Genomic DNA, 27,132 nt, shown 5'->3' with positions numbered 1-27,132 from the left:
AGAGCCTTGCAAACGTCTACGTCCAGCCCGAGCCCGTCTCATCGCCCGACCATGCATCCGACGTTGGCACCCACTCTGTAGCTGCGGCAGAAGGAGACGCTCCCTGTGGAGCGAGCGTTGGAGACGAGTCCCAAGCCGTTTCGCCCGCTGATCCCGAGTCGGTGGGAGCCGCAGTCGCAGGTAATCCCGCCGAACCGGGCGGCGAGGAGGAAGGAGAGCTGGAGGCGGGCAAAGGGATAGCCGTGTGTGGTACTGCGGTGAAGGACGACGATGCTGAGGTCGACGCGGTGTCCTGCTTGTCCGCCGCCGTCGAGTGGTTCTTTCGGCTCATCATCACGCCGACGCCCGCTCCGACGCCGACGGAGACGGAAAGTACCACGACCGCAGCGACGAGGAGCAGCCACCTTCGCTGCCAAAGCGGCTTCTTCACCCTCGTCTTCACTCCGTCAACCACCCAGCTTCCCTTCTCCTCGTCCGCCTCGTGCGCCTCGCCCGCCAACATCGTCTCCAACCGATGCTTCGTGAGCGACGAGCGAGACTCGGATGCTTGAGCTCGGTGTTGGTAGGCTGCGGCGGCAAAGCGCGGAACGGTGTTCGAGACTGGCGGAACGGCGGTGAGGCGGGTGCGTTGTTCGGATGAACGAGTAGAGGACGGACGATCAGAGGCAGCGAAGGAAGAGTCGGGGTGCGCCAACGGAGATCGTTCGTCTGCGTCGACGAAGGGGTCTTCGTGTTCGACGGCGAGCGAGTTGGGGAGATGGGCGGAGTTGCGGGGTTTGAGCGCGAGTAAGCTGATGTCGTATCCGTTCTGAGCGTCGTAGAAGAGGGGTTAGGAAGTGCACAGCGGATCGGAATCACGAAGATGAGCCGGACGAACCTGCCGCTCCTCCTGCGAGACTTCGACGCTGTCCATCGCGGTCAACAACGCTTCACTGTCCCGGTCACGAACGTGCGGTGCGTCGTCGTCGGGTGACATCTCTTTCGGCGAGCGTGTTGAGCGAGTATAGCGAGGAGCGAAGGAGATGTCGTGAGTGGGGGAAGGGCGCAAGGGCGAGTCTGGTCAGGCTGCTCGGCCGAACTGGGCGCTGAGGAGAAGACAGAGAAGCGTATGGGGAGTGGTAGAAGGAGGAGAGGGGAGGAGGAGAGGAGAGAGATGGCCCGGACTTTCCGGCGGACGGGAGGCGGTGCACCCAGTCGCCTTCGACATCTTCAGCCGCCGCTCGTCGCTCGCCTTTCGCCATGCGTATCGTTAACCGCTTGGCACCGACCCGTTGTAAAGCGAGGCGGAGCTGGGAGAAGCGACGCATGCTTGTCAGTGGGTGGAGGCGAAACGAGGCTGATGCGCTGCAGCACGCACCCTGATCCCTCCCGTACACCTATGCGTCCAGCTGCATGATGAGCGCAAACAGCGCCATGTACAGCGCCGTGCAGACGACGCCAAGAAGCACGACGACATCCCCGCTCGTGCGGAACTCGCGTCCCCAGATGCGCTCACTCGCCTTGACGACGGTTGGTGTATTCATCTCGGGACGGTGGATGTCTGCGGAACAGGAAGGGTGTCAATATACGGTCCCTGGCGACTCGAGCGAATTCGGGACCCTCCGGTCCTGTGCAGGAGAAGCCAAGTCGGCGAGAAGCGCTGAACGCACCCGCAAAGTCGTGATCGCTCCGTCTACGCCTGTACTGCGCAATGACGAGCAGCAGCATCGACATGATGGCGTAGATCAGGCCGACTTTCGGCCGGTAGCGAGGTCAGCGGGTTGAGTCGGGAGTAAAGGGGAAGTAGGACGACGCACTCCTGGCGAACTCGTGCGAGAAGATCTTGAGGACAAGGAGAGCGTATCCGAGATTGCCTGTAAGATCAAGAGCCGGTGAGCAACGTCTCACGAGCACGCAAGGTAGGTAGGGAACGCACTAAGGGCAGCGCGAGTGTACGCTCCGTCGAACGTGCGCGCACGAGCTCGCAGCTCTAGCATCGTGTCCGTGTCATTGACGATCCATGACTTGCGCCGGTGGCCCTGGTAGAGCCGGTGCGGGCGTTGCTGATGAAGATGGGAGATGGGCGAGTGGGATCCGTGAGAGTCGGCCGCGTCGTGCGTGGGCATGGCGAGGGTAGTAGGTAGTAGAAATAGAGAGCAGGTGAAAGACACAGCCTGGACAGGTTGGAGCGAGAGTGAAGCAATGTCGCGAAGGGGAAGAGCAAGAGAGGCACTTCTTGCAGCGGACTGGACAGGTCAACTCTCGTCAAATGCGCTACGATGCTGTATAAGTCGCTGATAATCACACGGAAGCGATGAGTCGGTTGTGGGACAGGCCGCAGTCGCGAAGGAACCGCTACAATTCGTCTCCTCCTCCTCCTTCACTCCTCCGGCATCTCCCCTAGGCCTGCTCCATTTCCACCCTTCTTCCCGAACAGATTCCTAATCGTACTCATCCTCGCCGCACGAGCTGGCTTGGGTGGCGTCCGTTCCCCGAGCAAAGAAGGGGAGATGCTTGACGACCGGGATGATGGGCGCAAGTCGTGTGCCGAGGCACTTCTATGCGGGTGGAGCAGAGGCGGCGACACGACGGGGTGTAGGTGTTGTGGCGGTGGGGCGAGGGAAGGGAAGGTGACAGGTTGAGGAGGCGGAGGGAGTGAGGCGAAGACTGGTTGAGCGGGAGGTGGCGGAAGTGAGGCGGCATGTATGCGATTGGGCGGGAGGGCCGTGGCACCGAGAGGTGTATAATACGAGGTCGGGCCGCCCGGGCTTGCCGAAGCAGAGGCGTAGAAGGGAAGGAGGGGTCCGCCAGGCGTGACGGCGGTATAGAAAGCGGGTGTAGGCTGAACCGCAGATTGGAACGAGGGTGAAGGAGTTTGCGGAGCGGCAACGGTTTGTGCTGGGTGATGGACGAGTGCCGGCGTCGAGGAAGACGAGCGGTAAGGAAGCTGAACAGCGCCAAACTCCGAAAACGTCGAAGTGGGCGGCAGTGCCTGGGTGACCGCCGCCACAGGTAGATGAGCGGGAATCGTCGGTGCGGGCGGTATCGCAAATGAGGCGGGATGCGGTAGTGCAGAAGACTCGGACCAGCTGAGGCCGCGTTGATGCGACGTAGTGAGAGCGATGTCGGCCGTTGTAAGCGGCTCTTGACCCAAAAAAGGTTCTGAGAGGATCATGCTGGGCTGTCGCTGGCGTACCGATGCTGTCAAGGTGGAGGAGCGGGTCGGGTCCTGCACGAGAAAAGAAGCGCATGTCAGCGTGGTCCGCCTGGTGAGATGAGGAGAACGCACCGCTAACCCGAGCCCTGTGCTGTAGAAGGACGCTGCGGGACCCAACGAGCGATGTCGCGGTAGAGGCGGCGCGCATAGGGGTTCGCTCGCCGCGAGCATGGATGGTAGGCGACCAGGCGCCGAAGAGATGATGGACGTTTCGTGCGACGAAGGAAGGACCGCTACTGGTGTTGGCAGCTCCGTTGTGGTCGCATGTCGAGCCAAAGCTGCGGGAGCAGCTGTTTGCGCAGGATGCAGCGGGGGACGCATGGGATTTTGCGGCTCGAGAAAGCGGCTCTGCGAGACGGTGGGAGGATAGGCTGCTTCTGCCGAGACGGCGACAGGCGGAGGCGGAAGGCGATAGGACGCGGGACGCGGCGCAACCGGACCAGTCGCTCGGACCTCAGCAGGTTCGTCAAGCCGCTTCTTCGTGTCCGTCAACGGCAGCATCCCGCCTCTTTCATCGTCCGGCGTGATCGGCGGGGGAGGGTCGTCCATTCCGTCGATATCCTCCAGTCGCAGCTGCTCCTCCATTCGCTTCTCCAACGCCGCTGCTTCCGCCGTCCGGCTCTGCGCGAGACGCGACTGCTCCTCTTCATCGGCTTCGCGAGCCAGACGTGCCTTCGACCCCATCATATCGGCATCGACTTGCCGCGCCGTGTCCTCGTTGGCCAGCCGCCGAACCTCCTCGACGGCCGCAAGCGCCTTCTCGTTCTCCCGCTCGCCCTCCTCCGGCAACGACATCAACAGCCGCTTGCTCGTGCTCGCATGTCGCTGTAATGCAGCTTGCGAGACAGCAGGGTACGCGGGCAAGTCGGTCGTCGCCGGCGAGAGTAAGCCGACCGCATCCGCCTCCTCCCTTTCGCGCTCGAGCAGGTCGTCCAGTCCCCTTGTCCTCGCAATAGCGCGCTTCTCCTCTTCCGCCGTCACATCCTCCTCGCTCGCTCGGCCTTTGCCCTTTCCAAGGCTCGGCGGTGCTGGAGGTACGGTGTGAAGAGGGACGAACCGAGGGCCGGTTGGGAGGGAAGGCAGAGGGCGTCGAGGCGAGAGTCGCTGAAGCTGAGGGCTGTCGTAGGCGTTCTCGAGGGGTTGGGGAGGTGGAGGGAACGGCAAGGCGTCGCGATCCGAGGTCAAGGAGGGAGGCGGTTCCGGAGGTCCCGCCATGGAAGGATAGCGCGAGTGCGAGGACTGCGACGATGCGTAGCTGGGTTCGTACGCGTCGTCTGGCTCGTCGCTTGGGTGAGAAGAGGCAGTGCTCGGGGCAGCTGACTCTGACTGGACCGGCATTCGGTAGGAAAAGATGCTGCGAGGTGCGCGAAGGAGGATGGTCGCGTCGAGCGTTGGCTGCATAGCGCGAACAACCGAGCAGCAGTACAGAAGCGGGGGGACGCGCTTAGCGGCCAGGTGACGAGAATGAAGCCGAGGGCGAGGAGGGGTGTGAGCAGACACGCGAGCGGGAGGAGGCCCGGCGAATCCGCGGAGCGATGAGACCTGTCGAACAGTAAGGTCAGCGCAAGGTCACCGAGTGAGCGAGAGAAGGAGAAACTTGTACGAACGAAGATGCAGCGCAAGCGGGCCTTGGCGGACGAAGGAGGTTCAAAGAACGAGGTATGATTGCGGGTGCGTAACAAGGAGAACAAAGGTATGAGCGCGTGAAGAGGTATAAGAGAGCGTCGAGTGCGAGCAGTCCAGCTGGAGAAAACGCGAGCGGTCACTGCGGTTGAGGCGAAAGAGAAGCGGAAGGGTGGATGGGCGCCTGACGACCTGCGCCGCCGACTCCGTGCGCGGCTGCGAGAGCGCACCTGTCAAGCAGGGATAGCGTGGTTAACAAAAATGTATACGTATTTGTTTAAAGCGAATAGAGACGCTGCGCCACTTACTCGCAGATTACTTGCGCCCGCCGGACGACCAGCGTCCGCGTCTCGCGCTTCTTGAGCGGCTGTCGACCGTTCTGCGCTCCAGGACCGTGTCGAATCGAGAGCGAAGGAAGAGGTGTCGTGTCGATCGCTGTCTCCTTGACGAGACCGGGGAAGAGACAGGCGCCGACTCGCTCGGGTTCGCCTGCGGGGAATGTCAGTTTAAGTCGTCCTAATGAGGCTTAAAAAGTGGCTCACCTCGCTCAGTACGGTAGCACTTCTTGATCAGTTCTTCGCGGCGATACTCGTCAGTTGGCAGCGAGCGAGAGATGGCGGGACCAAGCGGAACGCACCAAGCTGAGTCGGGTCAAGTGGGCTACCGACCTGGCACACGAAGCTCCTGTAGAACCCGCTTCCTTCGAGCGCACCGCCCGGCGAGTAGCTCTTGTGCAGCATGCGGCTGTAAACGTAACTCGCGTCCAGGACGGCTTCGAGTTCAGGCGCGATAGTCGGCGAAGGGTTGATGAGCGAGAAGACGTGTGGCATGTGCTCGCGGAAGAGCGAGAGCGACATTTCAGGGTCGAGCGAGTCGACGGCGGCGGAGAAGGTTTGTCGGCGCCAGACGGAGGCGACGAGCGGTTCGCCTACGCGAGCGCGGTCAGCAGCTGCGTTGAGGCAAGACAGGGAATGCGTACGGTGGAAGAGCTGCTCGTGCAGCTTCGTCAACTCCCTATGGGCGCGAGGCGTCAGCTTGACGAGCCCTTCGAATCAGACTAGGCCAAATGTACTGATTCGCATCCTCCGAGTTCGTGACGAGCAGCTTGTTGACGATACCATCGCAAAGCAGCTGGCTCATGACGTGCCGCAGCAAGCTCTGCACGACGATTCCCAAGCCGGGGTAGTCGAAGCCCATCTGGCTCAGTCCGACGATGAAGGGCGAGGCGGCGACGTTGTCGACGTCCTGGTAGAGCGCTTCGGCGAGCGGAACGAGAGCGAGGTGCTGGAATGCTGAAGGGTCGGTTCCGGGCGGGGGAGGAGGAGCGGATCGCATGTGTGCGGCGAGGGTGTCGGCGGCCCAGCGGTTGATGCGCCGCTCGAGCGAGGAGGACGAGTTCTTGATCGTGAACTGTAGAAAAGCGGAGGTGAGCGGGTTTTTGCGTAGCGGGAGATCAAACCGTGCGCACATCGTCAACTGTGCTTCCTCCGCCACCTCCCGCCGAGTGCACACCGATGACAGTCGCTCCACCCGAGTCTCCGCCTTCCAGCAGCATAATGTGCTTTCGCAGAGCGGCGTTCTGCGAGGGGCAATAGGGGGTCAGCGAGTGCCGCGAGCGAGATTCGAGCGAGACACCAACCTGCTTCTCCTGCTCCAGCATAGCCGTCCGTTGCTCCTCGATCCGCAAGTGTGCGAGCTTGTAGTTCTTGAGAAGACGGCTGCAAAGGAGTCATGTTAGTCCAACCCGTTACGAGGCGAGCCAAATCTCGCGGCAGAGAACGCACTTGTACTCCTCATCTCCCACAAGCTGTTGCTGCTGCGTCGCGCTCACGCTGTACGAGTCCTGGTGGTTCAGGATGTTGGCCATGGTCGGTTGCTGCTGCCGCTGAGACGACGAGAACGTCGAGGGCGAGTACTGGAAGCCGGGCTGTAGACGCACACCAGTCAGCTGGCAACGGAGAGCGAGTCGGAGATGAGTTGTACGCACTTGAGGATGGTACGACATGGTTGCTCTGTCTTCAGTAGCTCAGCGACGGAGAGGAGCACCCACAAGGGGTTCGGGCGGTGGGGAGGAACGAGGAGAGGGTGAAGCGAGTTGGGAGCAAGACGGCGGGCTGCGAGGAGTTCCTACAGGTCTGTGAAGCAGATTCGAGCGGTCGCTGAGCCTGTCGAGCGAAGCTGACGGTGTTGTCGTCTCCCAAGAGGAGTCGCTTCATCTCTTCAACTCCGTCGTCCCGCCCGATACCGCTAAAAGCCTTGGGTCTGCTATCAGGGTATTGCATCGGGCTGCAGTACGCTACCCAGCAGCGCACCAACCGTGTCCATCGCCTGTACACCCACCTCTTCCTCCTCATCTCGGGTCTTGTGAGGGAATCGTTCAGAAGCTCAGGTGCGCCTGAAGACGCGCGGATTGGGTCCTGAGCTTTCTGACGGCGCTTGCCAACCTCACCAGACACCGAGAACACTTTCGGCCGCCATGCCGACGTCGACTTCTCCCTCTCCTCCCTCCCGGCCTCCCCCTTCTTCGCCCGATCCCTCCGCTGCAGACTCGCCAACCGATACTCCGCCTCCTCTCATTAGCCCTGCCGAGCCCCTCCCTTCCGTCGATGACGAGATCGACCTCTCGACCCTCCGCTTCCTCTCTGCCTCCCTCAAGTCTCTCTACCTCCCATGGCTCTTCCGCCTCGTCGTCTTTACCGCTCTCGCCAAAATACTTCGCGTCGTATGGCCGTACTTGTTCCGCTTCGTACGATACATCTTCGGCCACATCTGGACGGCGCTCGGATGGTTGGTGAGGGTGTTGGCGTGGACAGCAATGTGGGGCGGGCTGATCGCGACAGTGGTCTGGTTGCTGGCAGGTATTGGAGGAGCGGTGGCGTACGCGGGACTGAGGGCGAAGCCTCGCTGGCGGGCGTTCGCGCGAGACAAGCCGCTCGCGGCTCAAATTGCGAAGAAGGGGGCGGGATATGGCCTGCTGTGGCTCATCCTGCGGAAGGTGCTGTGGACTTGGGCAGTCAAGGCGGTCGTCGTGGTATGCGCCGGATGGGAGGGCTACGCGTTCTTCAACCGAAGAGCGGCCGCCTCATCTCGACTATCGTCTTCCGTTCCTGCCTCCGCCTCGAGCTCTTCCGCCACGTCAACATCCCCTTCCGCGCTGAATCATCCAGCAGACGATGCAACACCATCTACGTCACCCGAAGACGCGGACGACGAGGAACTCGAGCGATATGCGCGGCAGATCCGGGAGGAAATGCTCAGGGACAGTCTGCTGCGTCGAGGGCGGAAGGCGGCGTCGGGAGAGCGTGCGGAGCGAGCGGACACTGATGTAGACGAGGCGCAGGATGCGGCGACAGACGAGGGAGCGTAGTTCGGTGTTTGCAACATATCGTCCTTGCTCTTCCTCGAACCCGGAGTATCTCGACGTCTACAACGAATTGCAACATCGTTTTGCTTGCCAGACAACGCGCCTAACGCGGATGACTCCTCCGCTCTGCCTGCGAAACCTCTTTCCCTCCTCCACTTCACTCGCTCACGATGCCCGCTGTTCCTGCTTCCAGCTTTGTCTTAATCTCGGGTCCCAGTGGCTTCCTCGGCGCCCGTACGTCTCTCGATTATGCGCACAGTCGTTGCTCGCTGACCTTTGCCTCGTCCCCACCTCGTTCGCCGACCTCCACTTGTAGATGTCGCCCAGCAGCTCTTGCAAGCCGGTTTCCGCGTGAGGGGCACAGTGCGGTCGAAGGAGAAGGGACAATACCTCGTCGACCGCTTCAAGCAGCAGGGGCTTGACAAGTTCGAATTCGTCATTGTCGAGGATGTCGAAGCTGTGCGTTACACCTCTTCCAGGCCAGCTACGACGCTCGGCTGACGCTTTATACTGGACATAGCCCGGCGCATTCGACGAGGCGGTCAAGGGCGTTGATGCTGTTGTCCACACCGTGCGTTTCTCGCCGCCTCTGCCCGCGGCTTTGCCTTCTTCCCTCCATCCCGCTCCCTTGGTCTCTCTCAGTTCGTCGAGGCCTCGAGCCGACTCTCCCTTAGCGCCGCCGACTTACTCCGACGATTTCGGACTGACCTCGGTCCCCCTCCGCAGGCCTCCCCCTTCCACTTCAACGTTACCGACCCGTACAAGGACCTCATCAACCCGGCTGTCCAGGGCACGCTTAACGCCCTCCGCTCCGCCGCCAAAGAGCCCCGCGTCAAGCGAGTCGTGATCACCTCTTCCTTCGCCGCCGTCGTCAACCCGCACGACCCAGTCTACTCATTCACCGAGCAAGACTGGAACGACTACAGCCCCAAGCAGGTCGAGGAGAAGGGCAAGGACGTCGACCCTTCGCAGGCGTACCGCTGCTCGAAGACTAAGGCGGAGCAGGCGGCGTGGAAGTTCGTCGAGGAGGAGAAGCCTTCGTTCGATATCACGACCATTCAGCCGCCCCTCATCTTTGGTCCGCTCGAGCACGAGGCGCCGTCCGCCGACAAGCTCAACACGTCGATCAACAATTTCTACGGCTTCCTCACCGGCAAGAAGAGCGCCGAGGATGCGCAGGCCGGCTTCGGCTCCTTCGTCGACGTCCGTGACGTCGCCAAGATTCATGTCGAGTCGCTCCTCGTCGAAGAGGCCGGCAACCAGCGCTTCCTCGTCGCCACGAGTGCGTTCCAGTCTCTCGGTCACTCCGCCCGCCCTCGTCTGCCCCTTCGTCATCACCCCTGATCCACTCAGGACTGCTCTGACGCTAACATCCTCTATCTTTCGGCAGGCGACTCGTCCTACCAGCCCCTCCTCGACCTCTTCTTCGAGCACGCCGACGACTCGCTCAAGTCCTCCTTCACAAACGCGGAGAAGGGCAAGCCCGGCAACCCCAAGCCCAAGGCGAACGTCATCGACACGTCGAAGGTCCGCAAGACGTTCAAGTGGCAGCCAATCGAGGCCAAGGACACTGTGTGCGTACGGCTTTCAAGTCGAGCGTGAGTGACGGGCTGACTTGTTTCGACTTGCGCAGCCTCGACATGGCGAAGAGCCTCGCCGAGTACCAGCAGAAGTGGAGCGCGTAGATTGGGGAGCTAGAGACGCTAAAAAGAGTGCAAGTATAGGCAGTTCAGCAGTCAGTTGCTTCGAGCAAGACAAGAACCTGCCCGGCTTCCTGCTTCCGAGTCTCTCGCTTAGCCGTCCTTAAGAGATCGAGGGAATGTACTGCATTCTGAGGAGCTTAGATCTGCTCACGCTCCCACCGATATCGCCCATTCCTCCGCGCTGAATCGCTTACCGTGCTTCTCCTCCGCCACCACGGTAAACCTCGCTCCGACATTCTTGGCCGCAACCTTGAGGACAGAGCGAGCGATGTCGTGGTCGATCGACATGCGTTGCGGCGTGACGAAGGTCATCGAACGGAGTGACTTGGGGAGTGTGAGGAATGGGGGCGTCGCAAAGTCGTACTTGGCACTGGGATCGTCCTTTGCCGGCGTTCCGGGGAGGTAAGCAAAGTGTTGAAGTGTAGGGGGGAGGGCAAGCAGCTCCTGACGATTGAGGACGCGGTTGGGCGTAGCAAAGAAGAGAACGCGTAGGGGCAGATCCTGCCAGTCTCGGACGGTCCCTAAGAGCGATCCGCCGAGCTCAGCGCCATCGATCAGCAAGGTAGTCAGGGTGCTGGCGAAGGGGTACATGGAGAGACAATCAAGGTGTCTCGTTGGCCGACGCAGGTGTAGATACTCGAGCGCGGGAAAATTGTAGAGGGGGTCGGTCATGCTCGTCGTTGCCAGCTCAAATACCGCACAGTGCAGCTTCTTCACCGCTGCGCAGGAAAACCTCGGTCAGACGCCAGACCGAACGTGAGCCGAGGTAAACTGAAACGCACTCTGCGGGAGGTTGTGCGGGACTGACACCCAGCGGTAGACAACACAAGTAAGCCAAAGCTCCTCCACCGGTGAGGCGCAGACTGTACGCCAATTCAACGCAGTAATCCCCGACACTCGAAGTTCGAGTCGCTTGCCAGCCCATCCACCCCTCGTCGCCGCAAGGAGAGACCGTTGGGCAGCTTGCTCATGATAAAGGACGCCGTCCAGACTGATCCCGCAATGCTCGCGAAGCTCGCGCTGGGCAATGGGCGTCCAGGCGCGATGGACGAGCGAGAAGGTCTTGCAGAGTCGGACGCGCTCGTTGAGGCTAGGCTGGATGAGCGGGGGGATGGCGAGCTCGAGAATGTACTGCTGGAGCTCGACAGGAATCGTGACAGTCATAGCGAGCGGGATCTGAGCGGTTTGAGTCTGAGCGAGTGAATTGAAGGAGGGAGAGAGGCGTCGCCGAGAACGGGACCAACGACCACCTCTCCCGGAGGAGCGGCAGCGCGCCAATGTTTTTCATGGCTCTCGAACAACGTATCGGGCCAGTCGGAAAGCCTTGCGACGGAGATCTTCTCCCCTCGCAAGCGCACGATAGAGGGGGCGGAAAGGAGGCGGGAACCACGAGAAGCAGCTTCGTGCGGCGGGGCCGTACGCCGGTGCGCTTGCAGTCATGCGCAGGCCCTCGCGAATCCAGCAGTTCGTCCCCGAGCGTCGAAGGTATGGCCGCTCTCCTCGAAGGCGCTGCTCGCCTCGCCAGCTGCGATCTTGGCCAGATTCAGGACGATAGGAGCAAGCCAGCCAGCGTGCCAGGCCAATGCGAGAGAGAGCACAAACACCTTCCAGCTTTGATTCCCCGTCTAGTCGTAGAGTACGCCTCGTCGTCCTTCCTACTGCTCCTTCCGCATTCGCTCGTCGAGGCGTTTACTGCGTGAAAGCGGAAGTCAGCAACCAAGCAAGTCGACGTAAAGGAGGGGTAGCCAACGCACAAGCTCGTCGTGGCGGCCCGACTTGACCTCGCTCTCGCCCTCGAGCTCAGCCTCCTCGTCGTCAGGCGAGTTGATGTCGTTGGTCGCGTTGGCCTCGAGGAACTCGACAAAGCTTTCGAGCGAGCGGTCGCCCTCGTACGAAATCCACTCGGACGAGCCGGCGGCCTTGAACTTGATCGTAGGGAAGCCGGCGACGCGGAAGCCAGCCGACGAGGGGATATCGTTCTCGGTCGCGTCAAACTTGGCGACGGTTATCTTCGACTTGGCGTTCGAGTAGCGCTCGCCGAGGGTGTCCCAGGTGGGCTTGAGCTTCTTGCAGCTGCGGCGGAAAGAGCGCGTCAGTCCTCGTTCGCCAAGCGCAGGAACGAAGCATCACGACTCACTGTCCGCACCACGGGGCGTAGAACTCGACGAGGAGGTCCTTGTCCTCGGCAACAACCTTCTCGAACTCGTCGGCGACGAGGACGTAGACGGGCTCGTCCTGGACGGCGGGGGTCTTCTGGCTCTTGATCGAGGGCTGGATCTTGCCGTTGGCAAAGTCCTTGACGAACGACGAGACGGTGGCAAAGTCGACGGTCTTGGACTGGTCGAGAGGGAACTTGGTCATGGCCTGGATGTTCTGGATGGCAAACGCGGGCCAGGTCGGCTCCTGGAGGTTGAGAGACTTGGCGTGGTCGGCGAACTGTGGTCGGAACGTTAGTGAGCTGCTACAACCGGATGGAACGGCGGGCGAACGCACCTTGTTCGAGTCGATCCAGACAAAGTTGATCTTGCCCTTGTGCTCACGCGCGACGGGCTCGATGGCCTTGACGATCTCCTCGCGCTTGGGGTCGTTGGCGGGGACGAAGATGTAGGCAAGGGGGATACCGGCCTCGGCGTAGGTGGCAAAGTTGTCGGGCGAGATCTCGTCGAGAAGCGGGACCGAGTGCTCCTTGGCGAAGGTGAGGAGCGAGTCGCTCGAGATCTTGCCCTCGAGCTCGTTGCGGCCCTCGTCGAACGTCTTGTACATGACGACCGCGGGAGGCTTGACGTTGGCAGCGGCGATGGCAGCAGCGTCAGTCGAGAGACCGAAGAGGTAGTCGTCGCGGTACTGGTCGGCGAAGTCGCGGAACGTCTTCTGCGTCTTCGAGTCGGACTCGTCGACGTAGGCGACGAGGACGACCTTGTCGGCGGTCTTGAACTCGTCGTGGTTCTCGGCCGTGACGTCCGAAACGGCGGGGAGCGCCTGCTTCTTCATGTACGAGACGATGCCGTCCGTTTTCCGCGTGCCACCGTACTCGGCAGGGACACCCTTACGGAACACCTTGAGCGTGCTGCGGGGCGATAACGTTGTCAGCGACGAGTTGGGGATAAGCGAGTTGGCAGCTCGGAACTGACGGGTAGCCATTGACGCCCTGCGACGAGCACAAGTCCGACTCCACAGTGCAGTCAACCTTGGCGATGGGGATCTTGTCCTTTTTGAGGATTGTGGCGGCCTCCTCGTACTGCCGGAAAGAGCGGTTAGTGGGAAGTCGAGGTGAGCGTTCTGGGCGGGACTCGCGTGAGGAGCGAGCGCCTTGCAGTGTCCACACCTGTGCGAGTAAGGAGAGGGTTAGTACGCTGCATCAAGCGGGTTGCGGGTGTGCTTATGAAAGCGAGTTGAGGGGAGGGTGCGCGTCCTCGAAACGCCTCGTCCACCGCGGAGACGCGTCTCGGAAGGGCTGCAATGACCTTGTGCGAGTGTAGAGAACACCTCGAGGCTGCGCCACCCCTCCCGACGCGCGTTCTGCACGACTTTGCTCCGGTGCTGACGGAAGACGAAGCGAGGTCTCCTCCTGGCGCAACCCTGCCGTGCGGGCGCCGTGCAAGGATCCGAAAGTACCCCTGCAGGCAGCAGAGGACTTTCTGCAATCCGCCCACCACCAAGCGCGCGTGTGACAGCCACCGCAAGGCTCCACGTCGCGCACTCCCCACCGCACCCCTCGTCGTTCTCCGTCCACAGGACGTGCCGGGATGTGTGCGCGCCGTCAAAAGCGAGCGGCAGATTCGTGCATCGAGTTTGGGGAGCGACAGTTTACCAGGGAGCGAAGAACTCAATCAAAGTCAGATCTTGCGCTGCGAAGTCGGGGAAAGTCGTGCCGGTGAGGTCGACAACGTCCGAGGCGAACGCCGCCGTTGCCAGGCCGACTAGCGAAAGAACTGCCGATGTCCTCATGATGTCCAAGCGAGATTGGAGTGAAGTGAAAGAGGTCAAGAGGGGAGGGATGCGGAGGCGGCGCGTCGTGAGCGTTTTCTGGATTTCCGAAATGGTTCCGCCGTTCGCCTGGTCCTTCTGTACGACATTTGAAAGACCTGGGATCTTGTTCGGGATCCCCAGCCAGAGGAGGTGAAGAGCGAGAGGATTTTCCAGAGGAAGAGATCCTCCTCTCTCCTCGACCACAGCTCCTCCCGTCGCTCGAATCGCCCGAGTTGGTCCGAGACAGGACTTTGGGACTCCGATAGCCCCGTCTCGCTGCCAGGAGGCCATCGACGTCCACTTCTTCCCATCCCGCCGCCCGTTCCAACTCTCTCTTCCCGATCGCTCGCAGCTCGACGCCGGGACGCGCTCCGACGGCGAGGCATGCGCGTGTGGACGCTGCTGGGCACCGTCGTTGGGCACCGTCGTGCACCTGCTACATCTCGCCACAGCGTACCGAGACCCGCCAGCGGACGAACCGCTCCTCCCCCTCTTCCCCCGGTGTTCATCGACCTCTGCGCCGCCAACACTCCACACATCGCTCGCGTCGCTCCTGCCAGTCCTTCCGGCGCTCGCTCCTGCGCCAGATCACACCCTCCTCGTCACCCTCGCGACGCCAGCGTTCAAACCGCTTTTGTTCAACTGGCTTTGCTTCCTTCGGTACAAGGCGCGGTGGGGACAGCAGGCGACGCACAATGAGCATGGCGAGCGGGTGGAGGAGCCGGAGGAGGAGGACGAGACTCCCAAGGTGCTCGTCGTGACAAGCGATGAAGAGCTGGCGTACGAGTTGAGCGAGCAGGGAGTCGTCGTCTGGTGGGTTGCAGGGCCGGACTGGTCAGAGTTTGACGCGGCGGAGGACCTGGCAGAGGACGATCCGGTCAAGTGGGAACTGGTGGAAAAGGTCGAGCGTGCCATCATGGACGACCCGTTCACGAACCTCCGATTACTCGACCTCCTCCTCCCTTCCCAGCCAAACCCGGACGACGACGCGACTCGCGTCATTCCCTGGGGTACACTCAAATATCAGAGCTTGATGCTTGAACGGACGGCAGTCATGAGCACCCTGATCGGCGCACTCGTCGAGAGCCAGAAGAGCATGCCGTTGTGGCGGAAGGAGCAGGACGCGATCTGGCGGGAGCGGATACTCGCGCACGATTGGGAGTCGGGACCGATTGACGTCGAAGGGTTCAAGGGCGTCAAGGGCGTCCTCATGGTGGACAACGACGCCGTCTGGTGCGTTCGGGCGCTGCATCCTTCGTTGACGCTCGCTCACTCGGCTCTCTCGCGCAGGCTCTCCTCTCCCTCCGCCTTCATATCTCACTACTATCGCCCAACGGGACCCTTCCCCTCCATCGTCTACGCCCCCGACATGAACCCCAACACCCAAAACGCTTGGGGCAAGCACACCATGCCCTGCGCGTGCTTCTTCTACTCTCGCGTCTCGGATGCCGGCGCCCAACTCGCCGCTCCTTCTTCTCCCTCCGCTCATCCCGCCGACATGTACCTCTACTCTCCCTCGACCGGCGCGGCGAAAGTTTGGCGCGACACGGCGCTCTGCCACATCTCGATGCTGCTTCAAGCGCTCGAGACGGGCAGGAAACAGTCGCAGTGGTATCGCGCGAACGGCGCAGACTGCGACGGCGACCCCAACTCGTCGTCGTGCAACCCGCAGCTGTACCTCTCGCCCTCGGTTGGCCAGCTCCCCAAAGCTCGCGCGCCGAGTTTCCAGGCGACCGCGCTCGGTCCTGCACTCTTTCTCGCCGAACAGGCGCTTCCTCATCTACCCGAACTCAGCCACGATCGCTTCATGCACGCTCTCGGCTCGGCAGATGTCGACGACTTGAACGAGATCCTCGACGAGGCGGGTCTCTCGCTCGATGCGTACGCCGGCACGCCAAAGGGCAAGACGTGCCTACAACTCGCACAAGAGTATCAGTCGATCTGCCCCGTCTCGCACGACCCGTCCGCCCACTCCTCCCTCACGATCTCCTACTTCGACTCCTTCGGCCCATACGCCACCCGCCCACATACTCCCATCCGCATCGAGCCCCTCCCCTTCGACCTCTTCCCGCCCGGCATGCGCTTCTTCGACGGCGGCCTCGAGCCCGGCGCGCGACCGTGCGTCGTGCATGCGAATTACGCGACGGGGATGAAGAAGGAGGAGTTGTTGCGCGAGAAGGGGCTGTGGGCGCTCGAGTGGGTCGGAGACGAGACGCAAGGAGAGTGGATGTGCGATGCGAGGGTCATGAAGGATGCGTAGCGAGGAAGAGGGTATACCCTGTGCGACGAGCTCGCCTCCGTGATTTATCTCGCATACCCTTTGCATCACCTGTGTGAGTCTGGAGAGTTCCTTTACGCTGTCTACACTCTGCTCAACTCGCTTCGAGCGTTGTCACCGGATGTCAACCTCGTCCTCCTCCTGGCTTCTCTCGCCTCGCTCTCGCTCTCTACCCTCTCTTCGCGCCTCGCTCGACTCGTTGCTGCCCTGTTTGGCGCTCTAGTAGTGCTCTCCGCATCACGCGAGCTCCCGCTGGCCCTGTCGCTTTGACCCCTCGTCCGTTGAGCCTCCCCCTCCCGACCCTCTTCTCCTCGCTCTCTTCGCTTCTCTTCACTCGACTGCTCACTCCGATTCGCTCAGACACACGCTCACACACGCCACAGCACACCCGCGCCGGCACACACTCGCTCGCTCGCTCTTCTCCCGCCCGCCTCGCCATGGCCCCTCCTCCTGGCGGCGCACTCACCCTCACCGCACCCGCACAGCCAGCGACGCCCGTCTCGCGCCGCTTCCCACTCTCGCGCTACGCAGGACAGCGCCCCGACTACGCCTTCCCGCCGCGCGAGAAGCGCTCGCCCTTCCCTCCCTCCTCGTGCGACGGACTCCAGTCGCCCTCGACCCACCTCCCTCACTCGCTCGCCACGCTCAATAGGAGTACACAGGACGACTCATCGAGTGGAGGCACTCCGGACGCGAGCTTCTCGAGTTGCGACACGGGCATGAGCGAGCACGACGGCATCCTCACGCCTCCGACGCCGCCGTCCTCGCTTCGAGCCGGCATGGACCCCTTCGCCTCGCCCTCCTTGTACATCAACGACGTCAAGGAGGACCAGGCGATCCCGTCTGCCGGCCACGAGCCGGTCGTCAAGCCCTCCGACCAGGTCCTCCGCGACACGACCAACTCGTTCTTCCCCTCGTTCGGCGACTTTCTCGCCTCGCGTCAGGCTACCGAGGACGAGAGGGCTGGGCTGCGCGTCTGGGTCGACGGGGGAAAGGATGGCGAGTTAATCGGCGAACTCGAGGACGACGTCGGCAGGCTCGACCTTCGCAAGTCTGAGGACAAGTCTGCTGGCGCTGCCTCGAACTTCCGCCCGTTCTCGCCCTTCGAGCACAAGAGGGAGGACTCGTTCACCTTCCACCCCTCGCCGGCGTTCCGCGTCGACTCGCCCGCGCCGAACCCGCCTTCATCCTCGCTTCTTCTTCGTTCGCCTGAGCCGAAGCGCCGCTACCATCTTCCGACTCCCGTCCTCACTGGCACCCCGGAGTTGCCGCACAATGGAGCCGAGTCACCTCTCGCGCACTACTACCTCCCGCCATTCCCGGCCACGCCGCCCATCACGCCCGTTCACTCGGCTACGCCCCACCCGCCGCCCAAGTCGCACACGGCCCCTCTTCATCCCCAGTTCCTCGCCGCTTCGGCTCAACGCGCGAGGACCGTCGCGCCGCCCGGAGCGGTCCCCTTCTGCCACCCTCCTCCCCCACCGCCAGCTTCGGTCGTCGCTTTCTCCGTCTCGTCCGGCCCTTCCGCCGCCGCAGACGCCTTCTCGTCCGAGTACCCGCTCAGCGAGTCCGACACGGCCAAGATTGCCAACTTGCACAACGGCCGCATCCCAACTCTCCAGCAACTCGCGCCGCCCGACCATGTCTTTGCTGCTGCTGCACAGCAGCCCATCGTCAACACGGGCAACGTCGGTCCGATGGTCGTCCAGGCAGGTGACTGGAGGTGCGGAGTTTGCTCGTTTGTCGTACGTTCTCTTCCACCCTTCTCCTCGCACTGGCGCTGACCTTCCTAATCTGCTTTTCTCTCATTCTCCCGCCTCTCCCGCTTGTCGTGACCGCAGAACTGGCGCAGGCGCAAGATCTGCCTCAAGTGCTTCCCCTACGCCAACGACATCGGCCACGTCCTCACGATCCAGTCCCAGCGCGCCGCCTACCTCGCCGCTCCGACTCCCGCTTCGCACCCTGGCTCGACCTCGTCCGCCTCGCCCGCTCCGTCGATGCAGGCGTCGTACAGGAGCCCGTACGTGTCGGGCGGCGGAGCTGGCGGCGAGGTCCCGACGGCCGACTTGGCCACTCTCGCGAGGACGCCCAACTTCGTTCCGTCCGCGCCTGCCTTCGCGCCTTCGGCCCCGTACACTCCGCACAGCATGTCGCAGCACTACCCGAGGCCCCGCACGGTTCCCGCGCTGGACGCCTACTTCGCCCCGCCGCCTGCCTTCGTCCCGACTCACGCTCCCGCGGCGCCCGTCTCGCACTTCTCGAGCGACTCGTCCGGCCCCGTCAGGCACTCGCCCTACACGGACCCCTACCTTTCGAAGAAGCCCGAGCCAGCTCCACTCCCGCCCATCATCTGGAGCACCTCGCTTTCGGCGCACGCTCGTCCGCCGTCGTTCTCCTCCTCGTCCGCCGCTTCGGGGCAAAAGAGCCGCACGCCCAGCGCTACGAGTGCCGGAGAACTCGCTGCGCAGAAGAAGAAGCGCGAGAAGGAGAATGAGCGCGCCAGGGCTGGTAAGGCGGTCAGGAACGCGTTGCAGGCTAGGGTTGGAGCGAGCGGAATGTGCTTCGCCGTGAATGGTGTTGCGAGCGGAGGAGGAAGGAAGCCGTGGGAGCAGGCGGAGTACTGAAGTATGGACGGAGTTGGACGAAGATTGTCGGATGGCTGTTTCGCTTGCGCTTGTTTCCGCTTCCCTCTCTCGCTTGTTTCCCTCTCCCACGCTTGACTAGACTATCTCCCTAACGACCCTTCCGCATATCTCTTCGATAGCCTCGTTCCCTGACCTATTCCCCTCGCTTCTCAACTTATACCCACCCCTCTGTCGGAGACGGACGGATGCAGTGCCGTGCCGTGCCGTGCAATCGCTTGTTTCGCTTACGATGCCCTCGCGAGAATGGTGAGAAAAGATCGGATTCGACAACAAGCAAGGAAGCGCTATCTACAGAAAGTTGTGCACGACAGCCTCACGACCCTGCCTGTCCCGTCCGCCGCTCGACACCGCTGCTGTAGCCGCCGTACCATCGCTCGCCCTCCTCGGCTCCTGCGTACCATTCGCACCCGAGCTCGGCCTGAACGGCCGCTCGACGATCCTCCTCGACTCCTTCCTCCGCTTCTCCAGCACTCCAGCCGTCAGCTCGAACGCGTCCCTGACGAGCAGCACCAACCCCGCTCCGATCGTGTTGCGCACCCACCGCGGGTCCATCGGCGCAGCGCGAAGCGCCGATCCAGCACTCGTGAGCTGGCGAATCCAGCCGAGTCCGAGAACGCTGCCTGCGCGTGAGGCGGTTGAGCTCGTTCGCGAGGCGGCAATGACGGCGCTTATGCCGAGAATGCGGCGGAGGAGGCGGAAGGGACGGGCGGAGGACTGGCGGGAGGCGAGGAAGTAGAGGGCTGAACCGGCGAGGGAGGAGAGGGCGGGGAAGAGGAGAGCGCCGAGGACGATGGAGGTGAGCCGTCCAAGACCGACGCGAAGACGCAGTAGGTCAGGCTGCACGCCTTGCTCCTCGCCGTCTTGCTCTTGCTGCGCCGGTTCGATCTCGGCGTACGGAGGCGCCGGTGCGGCGTCCTCATGCTGCTCCGTCTGAGCCTCCGGTCGAGCTCCGTTGGGCTGAGTCACTGCTTCACCAGCCTGAGCAGTCGACGCGGCCGCCTGCCGTGCTGTCTCAGCCTCGACATCCAGCTCAAACGTCGCCACAACACCCATGATCTCCCTCCTCGGCTGCTCGTTCGTGTCAACAGTCGCCAGCTCGTCCTCCGCCGCCTCTTCAAAGACACCCGCCAACCCTCTGAACCGCTTCTTTTTGCCGAGGACAGCGTCAAAGACTTTCGTGCGCATGCGAAAGTAGAAGATGCGAAGCCAGGGGAGGAGGCAGACCGTGAGGGTTGGTGAAGGCGGCCAGCGGAGCGTGAGGTCGTCGAGACCGATTGGGTCGAAGAGAGGTGTGTGAGTATGGGTAGAGAGGACGAGGGTGAGCGGGAGGAAGGGGAGGAGCGAGTCGATGAGCGGGGTGCGGGAGAGGACGAGGGTGAGCGGAATAAGGGGCAAGTTGACTGCAATTGGGCCAGGAAGCGTGAACGTCAGCCACGGATTCCTCAGCCAGCGAAGAAGAAGCGGAACGCACGCCAGTACCTCCAAGGCAAGCCGTTCTCGTGCCGCAGAAGAAGCGCCTGCGTGACCTGGTCGCCGAAGAAGACCTTGATCGCCCAGGCGCCGTACGCCGCTGCAACGAACCACCCACTCGCCGCCAGACTTCCGACTGCCGCGACGAGCGAGACCTGGTCGAGGTTTCGTCGCACCTTCTTGTACAGCCGCAGCGCCTCACTCCGCTTCTCCTTGATCACGATCGGCGTCGCACATACGGGACAGCGCGGCGCCTGAGCCTGCGTTGCCGCCTGCGTCTGGATCCACTGAAGGAGGCAGTCGGGGTGGGCGAGGAGGGTGCAGGAGCAGGCGTGAATGAACGGGCGATTGGGTTCCTCCGTCGACGTCGCGTAGCAGATCCAGCAGGTTCGTTCGCCGGCCGTGTCGATGCTCACCGTTCGTTGCGGTGGGCGAGGCAAGGCAAGGCGAACCGGGTCGTGTGGTCTCGTGGGCCGCACCTGCGCTTGCCCTGTCCCAGTCTGCGCATGTGAGCCCTCCCCCACTGACTCCCCGCCGTCCTCCTCTGCGTCGAGCGGGTGGTGCGCCGGATGTTGCGCGGACGAGACTGATGAAGTCGCCGACTCGCTGTCGTCGCTCGCCGAGCTGTAGCGGTACGGATCCTGTGCCGGTCGCCGTGGGACTTGCTGGGACGGCAGCATGGCGCCGATCGAGCGAGCTGGAGGAGCTGGACAGCAGTGGTGGAGACGAACCCCCGCTTATACTTCAACTGCTCACCTCGCTCACGCTGGACTGGCTAAAGCGCGCTGGGTTGCACCCCACTGGCGTAGAAATGCCCTCTGTCGCGCCGAGCGACGGAACCGCCAGCTTGATTGGCGTCGGGATAGCTGTCCTTGCGAACGTCGTAGTTTCCCTCGCGCTCAACGTCCAGCGGCGAGTTCTGCAGGTTGCTTCGGCGAGTCGCCGTGTACTCATTGCTCGGACATACAGGCTAGCGCACCTCAAGCGCGCGCATCGCGATGAGCGACCCACATCCTCTTCGCAACCCAAATCCCTCTCTCGAACGCTTCCTCGGTCGACTGAACGGACACCATTGATCGTTCGAACGCGGCCAACACTCGACTCGATCCCGTCTGAGCAGGGCATCAGTCAGGGAGGCTTGGGAGGGAAGCCTCGAACGCCAGAGGTTCTCGTCTCGCCTGTCGAATCCATCGCCAGCCGACAACGAAGCTTTTCGCCAAGCAAGAGGCGAACATCGGGTCCGAGAACCGACAAGGGCTTCCTGAAGAGCAAGCTATGGCTGCTCGGGTTCTTCCTGATGGCAGCGGGAGAGCTGGGCAACTTCCTCGCGTACGGCTTCGCGCCGCCTTCTGTCGTCGCACCGGTGCGTTCTCTTGATCGTACTGGCTTAGCTCGCGCTAACTCATGGAGATGCAGCTCGGCATGGTCGCCTTGATAGCGAATGTCTTCCTTGCCCCGGTCATCGTGCGAGAAGTGAGCCGGCCAGTCTCGTGCCAATAAGCCTTGCTGTCCGTTGATGCCCATCTCACAGCCCTTCCGCAAGAAGGACCTGGTCGGCGTCGGCATCGCCATCATCGGAGGCGCGACGGTCGTCTACGCATCTCGACAACGGGATGTCAAGGTGAACCATGGCGAGGAACGCGTCTCAACCTCAAGCTGATGCTTCTCTGCGCAGCTCACGCCCAGCGAGTTCGTCGAGGCGATCTCACGCCCACTCTTTATCGCCTATGCGGCCGTCTGCGCCGCAGGAATGTCGGCTCTCGCCTACTTCAGCCGGACGAAAGCAGGCGATCGCTTCGTTCTGGTCGACTTGTCACTCTGCGCAATCGCAGGTGCGTATCGCCGCACTTCTCGTCCACAGTTGCTCATAGGACCGCTCGTGCAGGCGCTTTCACCGTTCTGTCCGCCAAGGCGCTCTCCTCCTTCCTCAACCTCATCTTCCTGGACAGGTTTGTCGCGCAAACCCTTGCAACAACTCGGTCTCTCACTCAGGCTTGTGTCGTGCAGCTTCAAGTACCCGATAACCTACGCTGTCCTTCTCACGCTCGCCCTTTCCGCCTTCCTTCAGCTCAACTATCTGCAGAAGTCCCGTGCGTATCGCCCTCCGTATTCTTTCGCCCGATTCTGAGCCTCTACCATTGCTGTGCAGTCCAACGCTTCGAGTCACGCGTCGTGATCCCGACCCAATTCACCACCTTCTCCCTCTCGACGATTGTCGGCTCGGCGATTCTGTACCGCGACTTTGAAGGCGTTGGCCTGCCCAGCCTTGTCAACTTTGTCTTTGGCTGCTTGATTTGCGCGGCCGGTGAGCTCGGTGGCCTCCCAGACCTGAAGAGATGCCTTCCCTGCACCCAGCGCTGACGAGTCCTGACGGTCGTACGATGTTCGCAGGCGTCTACCTCCTCACCCGCGACTCGCCCAACGGTCACGCAAAGTCGGCGACGACAGACTCGGCCGCCGACAGCCATGCGACCGACTCTGCTCCTCCCTCTCAGCGCACACCTTCCGTCTCTTCCGTCTTCTCCCAGCCTTTTCCGCGTACGACACAGACGCTAGCGATCCCAGACGCCCGCGCAGGACCAGGTCGCAGACGGAGGAAGCTGTCAGTTACGCTGGGAGGGGCATACCTGCTTGCGGCGAGTGTGTCGGCAGAAGAGGGCGAGGAGGATGAAGACGAACGGGACCAGCGGCGGCCGCTGGACGAGGAGCAGGGATTGTAGCATTCGCTCGACTCTGTATTCACGCTATTTGCGGTCGTTACAACGAGTAATTTTGGGAGACCCTGTCGACGTCGCCGTTCGTCGTCCCTTCTCTTCCTCCCACTCGCTCCGCTTCAGCTGTGGACGCTTGCGATGACTGAGCCTCACCCTCGCGAGCTGACTGAAGACGACTACGCTGTCCGTCCTACGCTCGCTGCCTCGCTCGCTTCCCTCTTTCCCCACAAGCAACTGACCCGACTGCGCTCTCTCTGCCTTGCACGCTCGCAGGGAGCGCTTGACTCGCTCACGCATGGGCCAGACGAGGAGCCAAAGGAGCTCGACATCCACACGCCGGCGGAGCACGGTGAGTGTCGTCCCCAGGCGTTACGTCAAGCGGGGGGTTGAACGAGGGTCGCGTTGCAACGAGGGCTGACCAGCTTGTTTGCGCCCGAAGGAGTGAAGCACAAGTGGCTGCAACGGTGCGTGCCAGCCGCGCTTCTCTTCAAGCCGTCATTGACCTCCTCCTCAATCCCTTTGCCTCTGTTCGCAGCTTCGTCCCCGGCCTCGAGAAGATTGCGTCCGAGTACCATGTCGGAAACTACGTCATGACGAGGGGCGACAACCCGGTCAAGGTGTGGGAGGTGCGTCGGAGGCGTTCCTTCTCCCGGCCGCGAGAAAATAGCTGATATCGTCGCCGCAGAGCATGCCGATCTATGTGCGCGTTGGTATGCAGCTGCTGTACCACGGCAGGGAGCAGGAGAAGGTGCTCGGATACTCAAAGGTCGATGCGCTTCTCAAGGTGCGTTCGCGAAGGCCGCCGATTCCGCTCGACGAACTCGCACGCTCACTCTTCCCGCTCTCCCACAGGAGCAAAGCATCAAGCAAGGTCGCGCCTTTGACTCGCCGACGAACGCCCTCTCGCATATCCAGTCCTTCATCAAGACCTACTCGATCAACCTCTCCGAGCTCCTCGAACCCGATCCCGCCAAGTACGACACGTTCAACAAGTTCTTCTACCGGGCTCTGAAGGCGGGCGCGAGGCCTGTCCACGAGCCGGAAAACCCCAAGGTCGTCAGCAGCGCGGCGGATTGCAGGTTGACGGTCTTCGAGTCGGTCGACAAGGCCAAGGAGTTCTGGATCAAGGTGAGGGGAAGATTCAGGACCTGAGAGCCACGCCTTCCGGACGTGCTTACTGACGCTTCCGCTCCTCTGAGCGCAGGGCCGCAACTTTACCCTCCCCGCCCTCGTCGACGACCCCGCCCTCGCCTCGCAATTCGAAAACGGCCCCCTCGCCGTCTTCCGCCTCGCGCCAGCCGACTACCACCGCTACCACAGCCCCGTCAAGGGCAGGGTCGGCGCATCGAAGGCGATCGACGGGACATACTTTGTGCGTTCGACCGCTTGACCCGCCGGGAAGAGGCTGACTTGCTGACTTTGGCTCGCAGACTGTCAACCCTGTCTGCGTGAACGAGGACATCGACGTATTTACCCGCAACAAGCGAGACGGTGCGTCCACCTTCCTTCCCTTCGTACTCCTCCCGCTGACCTCCCCCTCGCAGTCACCCTCATCCACGCCGACACGGGCACGGGACAGTCGCTCCCCGTCGCTTTCGTGCAGGTTGGCGCGATGCTTGTCGGCTCGATCGTGCGGACTGCGGACGAGGGCAAGGAGGTTGAACGCGGAGGCGAGGTCGGCTACTTTGGTGCGTCGGGACGGGCCTCATGCGGTCGCGGCATCGTACACTTACGTAGTCGTCGTCCTTCTTCTTTCCGCGCCCCGCGCACAGCCTACGGGTTCGTTTGCGCCCTCTCCTGCCCACCGCCTCAACTCGTGCGCTGACCTCGTCCGCTCACGCAGCGGCTCGACCATCATCGCCGCCTTCCCGCCCGGATCCGTCGCTTGGGACGCCGACCTCGTCCGCAACTCGTCAAACAAGATGGAGACGATTGTCCGCGTCGGCGAGCGCATCGGGGCGTTCGTCTGATTTTCTCTCGCGACTCGGCCGCTTGATCTTGTTGCCATGAAATATTGTAAGGACCCTTTCTTCGCTGTCTCAGGGACCTAGCCAAAACTTTACGCCCGACGCTCGCGACCCCTTTTCCTCAGCACCCTTCGACCCTTTCCGCTCCTCGCTCCTCGAAACGCACCCGCCGTTCTCATCAGACATCCCGCCCGACCCGCCGGCGCCGTAGTTGGACTTGTGGGCCGCTGGAGAGGTCATTCTAGCCAGCAGCGGTGCTCGGGACGCTGTGGCAGCCTCTCAGCGGGGAAGGTGGATCGGATCGCTCTCTTCGTTCTCGCACTTCGTCAGGACGGGCTGCTGCAGTGCGCGCGGGCGCTTACGTGGGCTCGACGCCCTTGGGCTGCAGCGCGAGCGGGAAGCGACGCTGGCGGACGTCACATTCCCCTCGTGCAGCTCGCTCTCTCTGTCTCTCTCGCTGCTCCTCGCCTGCATCCCTTGCAGATGTTCTGCGTCGCCCTGACGGTGTTCTGACGCCAACCGCTGCACGCACACACCCGGCACGCCCGCCCGCTCGCTCACGATGCCCCCGCTTCGCCTGGCCTTACCGCGTCCACCGCTTCCGCTCCAAGGCCGTGGGACCGCTCGCTGAAGGCTTCCACAGCACCATGGAAGAGCGCGGGAACGTCGCCGCTCTCGTCCGCGCCGCCCGTCGTCCCAAGCTGAAGGGGTTGATCTATTGGTTCCACACGAAAACGCCCGAGGAGCAGGAGTACCTCCGACCGAAGCTCGAGCGGTGGATACAGAAGCAGCGGGAGGGGGTGAGGGAGAGGCGACAGGAGAAGCGGTGCGTTCTTTCGCTCGCCGTCGTCGTCCAAGGCTGACCTTCGCATCGCCGTTTTTCGTGCAGGCAGAGCCCGTCGCCGGAGCTGGGCGCCGGCCTGGGCATGCCACTCGACCCTGCAATGAAAACAGGAGCAGCTGCAGGCCGAAGGAGCGGACTTCGGCGGGTGCGTCGCGCTCTCTTCGCCTCACCCGCTTCCCGCTGAACGCCCGTCCGCGTACCGCTCGCAGCTTCGACCAGCAGTACTATTCGCCTGAGCCGTTCCAGCCCGATTCAGAGGTTGTCGCCGATTCGCAGGAGGTCGTCGCTGACTCGCAGGAGGAAGACGTCGTCGAGGCGACGGACGACGAGAGCGGGTTCGGGTACGAAGGCGACGAAGAGATGGCTGGGTACGAGGGCACTATCTTCGCGGACACGAGCGAGCACGGCGGGTACGACCCGGCGCTTTGGCTCTGGCGGGAGGGCGAGGACGAGCTTCCGCGCGAGGACCACGACCTTCCCAACGTCGCCCACTCGCCTTTTCCTTCCTTCCGCCACGCCATGGACGTCACTGAGAATGTACAGCACCCCGAGGCGGATGCCGACGAGCAGGAGGAGGCCGAGGACGAGCTCGAACGGGTGAAGGAGGAGGACGAGTGTGTGAACAAGGAGGACGCCTCGCCCCGCCTCGAAAGTCCGCCCCATCCTCCCGCCGAGTCCGCCGCCGACAAGCCCGCCACAACGAAGCCCGCCGCCATCGTCGACCTCTCCGACTCGAGCGACTCGAGCGACGACGACGACCCGCTCGCCGAGCGCCGCCTCCGCGCCAAGGTCGTCCTGTACAACAAGGCGCTCACGATGCACTATGAGGAGCTCGAGCGCGAGCCTGGAGGTGCCGAGAAGGTTGCGCAGGAGAAGGCGGAGGCGGGCAAGGGGTGGCAGGAGGGCTACGCAGCGATGGAGGCCGCTTGGCGCAAGTACCGGCACAAGCTGGAGGTGGACGCCGCGGGAGGAGGTGCTCGCCCTTCGCCTCGTCCACCGCGCACTTTGACCGTCCTCAGCACGCCGGAGGAGACGCCAAGGTCGTCGAGCAAAACCCCTACGCCGCTCGCCCGCTCCTCGCACCCGCCTCCGCCTTGCGCCTCTCCCGCCAAGCCTCCTGCCGCATCCGAGCCCCTCGTCGACGTTCTTCCTGCTCTCCCACCTCCTCCTCGCCCTCACAGCGCCCCTCCTGCCGCCGCTCCGAACGCCTGCACCCTCGAGGCGTTCGAGCCCCCTCCTCGCCCTCTTCCGACGCCGCGCATCGCCGCCGAGGACGTGAAGGTGAAGGTGGAGGAGCAGGAAGTGGAGGAGCGTCGCAAGGAGGAGCCGGCGCCGAGCGAGGGAGCGTGGAAGAAGAAG

The 27,132-nt window shown here is 62.7% G+C and overlaps 14 protein-coding genes across 14 annotated transcripts; 7 read left to right on the top strand and 7 right to left on the bottom strand.

The window, feature by feature from the left end:
* Positions 1 to 16: 16 nt before the first annotated feature.
* On the bottom strand, positions 17 to 976 carry RHTO_03411 (uncharacterized protein; the record flags this gene model as incomplete). The annotated part of the gene is made up of 2 exons (XM_016417082.1): positions 17 to 808; positions 878 to 976. 2 exons carry the CDS (start codon positions 974 to 976, stop codon positions 17 to 19), a joined length of 891 nt encoding a protein of 296 aa, XP_016271611.1.
* Positions 977 to 1,376: 400 nt separating this feature from the next.
* On the bottom strand, positions 1,377 to 2,105 carry RHTO_03410 (uncharacterized protein; the record flags this gene model as incomplete). Its single annotated transcript, XM_016417081.1, has 4 exons — positions 1,377 to 1,540; positions 1,650 to 1,733; positions 1,797 to 1,853; positions 1,916 to 2,105. 4 exons carry the CDS (start codon positions 2,103 to 2,105, stop codon positions 1,377 to 1,379), a joined length of 495 nt encoding a protein of 164 aa, XP_016271610.1.
* A 254-nt stretch (positions 2,106 to 2,359) lies between these two features.
* On the bottom strand, positions 2,360 to 4,411 carry RHTO_03409 (uncharacterized protein; the record flags this gene model as incomplete). Its single annotated transcript, XM_016417080.1, has 2 exons — positions 2,360 to 3,208; positions 3,269 to 4,411. 2 exons carry the CDS (start codon positions 4,409 to 4,411, stop codon positions 2,360 to 2,362), a joined length of 1,992 nt encoding a protein of 663 aa, XP_016271609.1.
* Positions 4,412 to 4,958: 547 nt separating this feature from the next.
* Positions 4,959 to 6,824, bottom strand: RHTO_03408 (uncharacterized protein; the record flags this gene model as incomplete). The annotated part of the gene is made up of 10 exons (XM_016417079.1): positions 4,959 to 5,049; positions 5,128 to 5,308; positions 5,362 to 5,394; positions 5,457 to 5,747; positions 5,799 to 5,833; positions 5,892 to 6,229; positions 6,288 to 6,398; positions 6,459 to 6,537; positions 6,604 to 6,746; positions 6,807 to 6,824. 10 exons carry the CDS (start codon positions 6,822 to 6,824, stop codon positions 4,959 to 4,961), a joined length of 1,320 nt encoding a protein of 439 aa, XP_016271608.1.
* A 471-nt stretch (positions 6,825 to 7,295) lies between these two features.
* Positions 7,296 to 8,186, top strand: RHTO_03407 (uncharacterized protein; the record flags this gene model as incomplete). Its single annotated transcript, XM_016417078.1, has 1 exon — positions 7,296 to 8,186. One exon carries the CDS (start codon positions 7,296 to 7,298, stop codon positions 8,184 to 8,186), a length of 891 nt encoding a protein of 296 aa, XP_016271607.1.
* Positions 8,187 to 8,353: 167 nt separating this feature from the next.
* On the top strand, positions 8,354 to 9,868 carry RHTO_03406 (D-lactaldehyde dehydrogenase; the record flags this gene model as incomplete). Its single annotated transcript, XM_016417077.1, has 6 exons — positions 8,354 to 8,417; positions 8,500 to 8,642; positions 8,704 to 8,754; positions 8,910 to 9,465; positions 9,574 to 9,757; positions 9,817 to 9,868. 6 exons carry the CDS (start codon positions 8,354 to 8,356, stop codon positions 9,866 to 9,868), a joined length of 1,050 nt encoding a protein of 349 aa, XP_016271606.1.
* A 165-nt stretch (positions 9,869 to 10,033) lies between these two features.
* On the bottom strand, positions 10,034 to 11,050 carry RHTO_03405 (uncharacterized protein; the record flags this gene model as incomplete). Its single annotated transcript, XM_016417076.1, has 2 exons — positions 10,034 to 10,605; positions 10,669 to 11,050. The coding sequence occupies 2 exons, from the start codon at positions 11,048 to 11,050 to the stop codon at positions 10,034 to 10,036; spliced, it is 954 nt and encodes a 317-aa protein (XP_016271605.1).
* A 525-nt stretch (positions 11,051 to 11,575) lies between these two features.
* On the bottom strand, positions 11,576 to 13,834 carry RHTO_03404 (protein disulfide-isomerase A1; the record flags this gene model as incomplete). The annotated part of the gene is made up of 7 exons (XM_016417075.1): positions 11,576 to 11,578; positions 11,641 to 11,959; positions 12,024 to 12,322; positions 12,380 to 12,953; positions 13,018 to 13,124; positions 13,181 to 13,211; positions 13,698 to 13,834. The coding sequence occupies 7 exons, from the start codon at positions 13,832 to 13,834 to the stop codon at positions 11,576 to 11,578; spliced, it is 1,470 nt and encodes a 489-aa protein (XP_016271604.1).
* Positions 13,835 to 13,925: 91 nt separating this feature from the next.
* Positions 13,926 to 16,115, top strand: RHTO_03403 (uncharacterized protein; the record flags this gene model as incomplete). The annotated part of the gene is made up of 3 exons (XM_016417074.1): positions 13,926 to 13,981; positions 14,030 to 15,088; positions 15,146 to 16,115. The coding sequence occupies 3 exons, from the start codon at positions 13,926 to 13,928 to the stop codon at positions 16,113 to 16,115; spliced, it is 2,085 nt and encodes a 694-aa protein (XP_016271603.1).
* Positions 16,116 to 16,570: 455 nt separating this feature from the next.
* On the top strand, positions 16,571 to 18,757 carry RHTO_03402 (uncharacterized protein; the record flags this gene model as incomplete). The annotated part of the gene is made up of 2 exons (XM_016417073.1): positions 16,571 to 17,856; positions 17,986 to 18,757. 2 exons carry the CDS (start codon positions 16,571 to 16,573, stop codon positions 18,755 to 18,757), a joined length of 2,058 nt encoding a protein of 685 aa, XP_016271602.1.
* Positions 18,758 to 19,066: 309 nt separating this feature from the next.
* RHTO_03401 (zinc finger, RING-CH-type protein) lies at positions 19,067 to 20,928 on the bottom strand (the record flags this gene model as incomplete). The annotated part of the gene is made up of 2 exons (XM_016417072.1): positions 19,067 to 20,178; positions 20,250 to 20,928. 2 exons carry the CDS (start codon positions 20,926 to 20,928, stop codon positions 19,067 to 19,069), a joined length of 1,791 nt encoding a protein of 596 aa, XP_016271601.1.
* Positions 20,929 to 21,059: 131 nt separating this feature from the next.
* On the top strand, positions 21,060 to 22,968 carry RHTO_03400 (DUF803 domain membrane protein; the record flags this gene model as incomplete). The annotated part of the gene is made up of 9 exons (XM_016417071.1): positions 21,060 to 21,160; positions 21,218 to 21,611; positions 21,665 to 21,721; positions 21,780 to 21,869; positions 21,924 to 22,080; positions 22,134 to 22,197; positions 22,256 to 22,338; positions 22,398 to 22,553; positions 22,640 to 22,968. The coding sequence occupies 9 exons, from the start codon at positions 21,060 to 21,062 to the stop codon at positions 22,966 to 22,968; spliced, it is 1,431 nt and encodes a 476-aa protein (XP_016271600.1).
* A 132-nt stretch (positions 22,969 to 23,100) lies between these two features.
* On the top strand, positions 23,101 to 24,932 carry RHTO_03399 (phosphatidylserine decarboxylase; the record flags this gene model as incomplete). Its single annotated transcript, XM_016417070.1, has 11 exons — positions 23,101 to 23,145; positions 23,236 to 23,311; positions 23,402 to 23,426; positions 23,498 to 23,588; positions 23,648 to 23,746; positions 23,815 to 24,090; positions 24,167 to 24,334; positions 24,393 to 24,453; positions 24,507 to 24,650; positions 24,735 to 24,741; positions 24,806 to 24,932. The coding sequence occupies 11 exons, from the start codon at positions 23,101 to 23,103 to the stop codon at positions 24,930 to 24,932; spliced, it is 1,119 nt and encodes a 372-aa protein (XP_016271599.1).
* Positions 24,933 to 25,576: 644 nt separating this feature from the next.
* RHTO_03398 (uncharacterized protein) lies at positions 25,577 to 27,052 on the top strand (the record flags this gene model as incomplete). The annotated part of the gene is made up of 4 exons (XM_016417069.1): positions 25,577 to 25,755; positions 25,819 to 25,918; positions 25,996 to 26,746; positions 26,955 to 27,052. The coding sequence occupies 4 exons, from the start codon at positions 25,577 to 25,579 to the stop codon at positions 27,050 to 27,052; spliced, it is 1,128 nt and encodes a 375-aa protein (XP_016271598.1).
* Between the last annotated feature and the right edge of the window lie 80 nt (positions 27,053 to 27,132).

This window comes from Rhodotorula toruloides, assembly GCF_000320785.1.
Source record: "Rhodotorula toruloides NP11 unplaced genomic scaffold Scaffold20, whole genome shotgun sequence".
Lineage (NCBI taxonomy): Eukaryota > Fungi > Basidiomycota > Microbotryomycetes > Sporidiobolales > Sporidiobolaceae > Rhodotorula > Rhodotorula toruloides.
The sequence above is the reverse complement of the archived record's forward strand: the minus strand, read 5'-3'. Positions and strand labels throughout refer to the sequence as shown.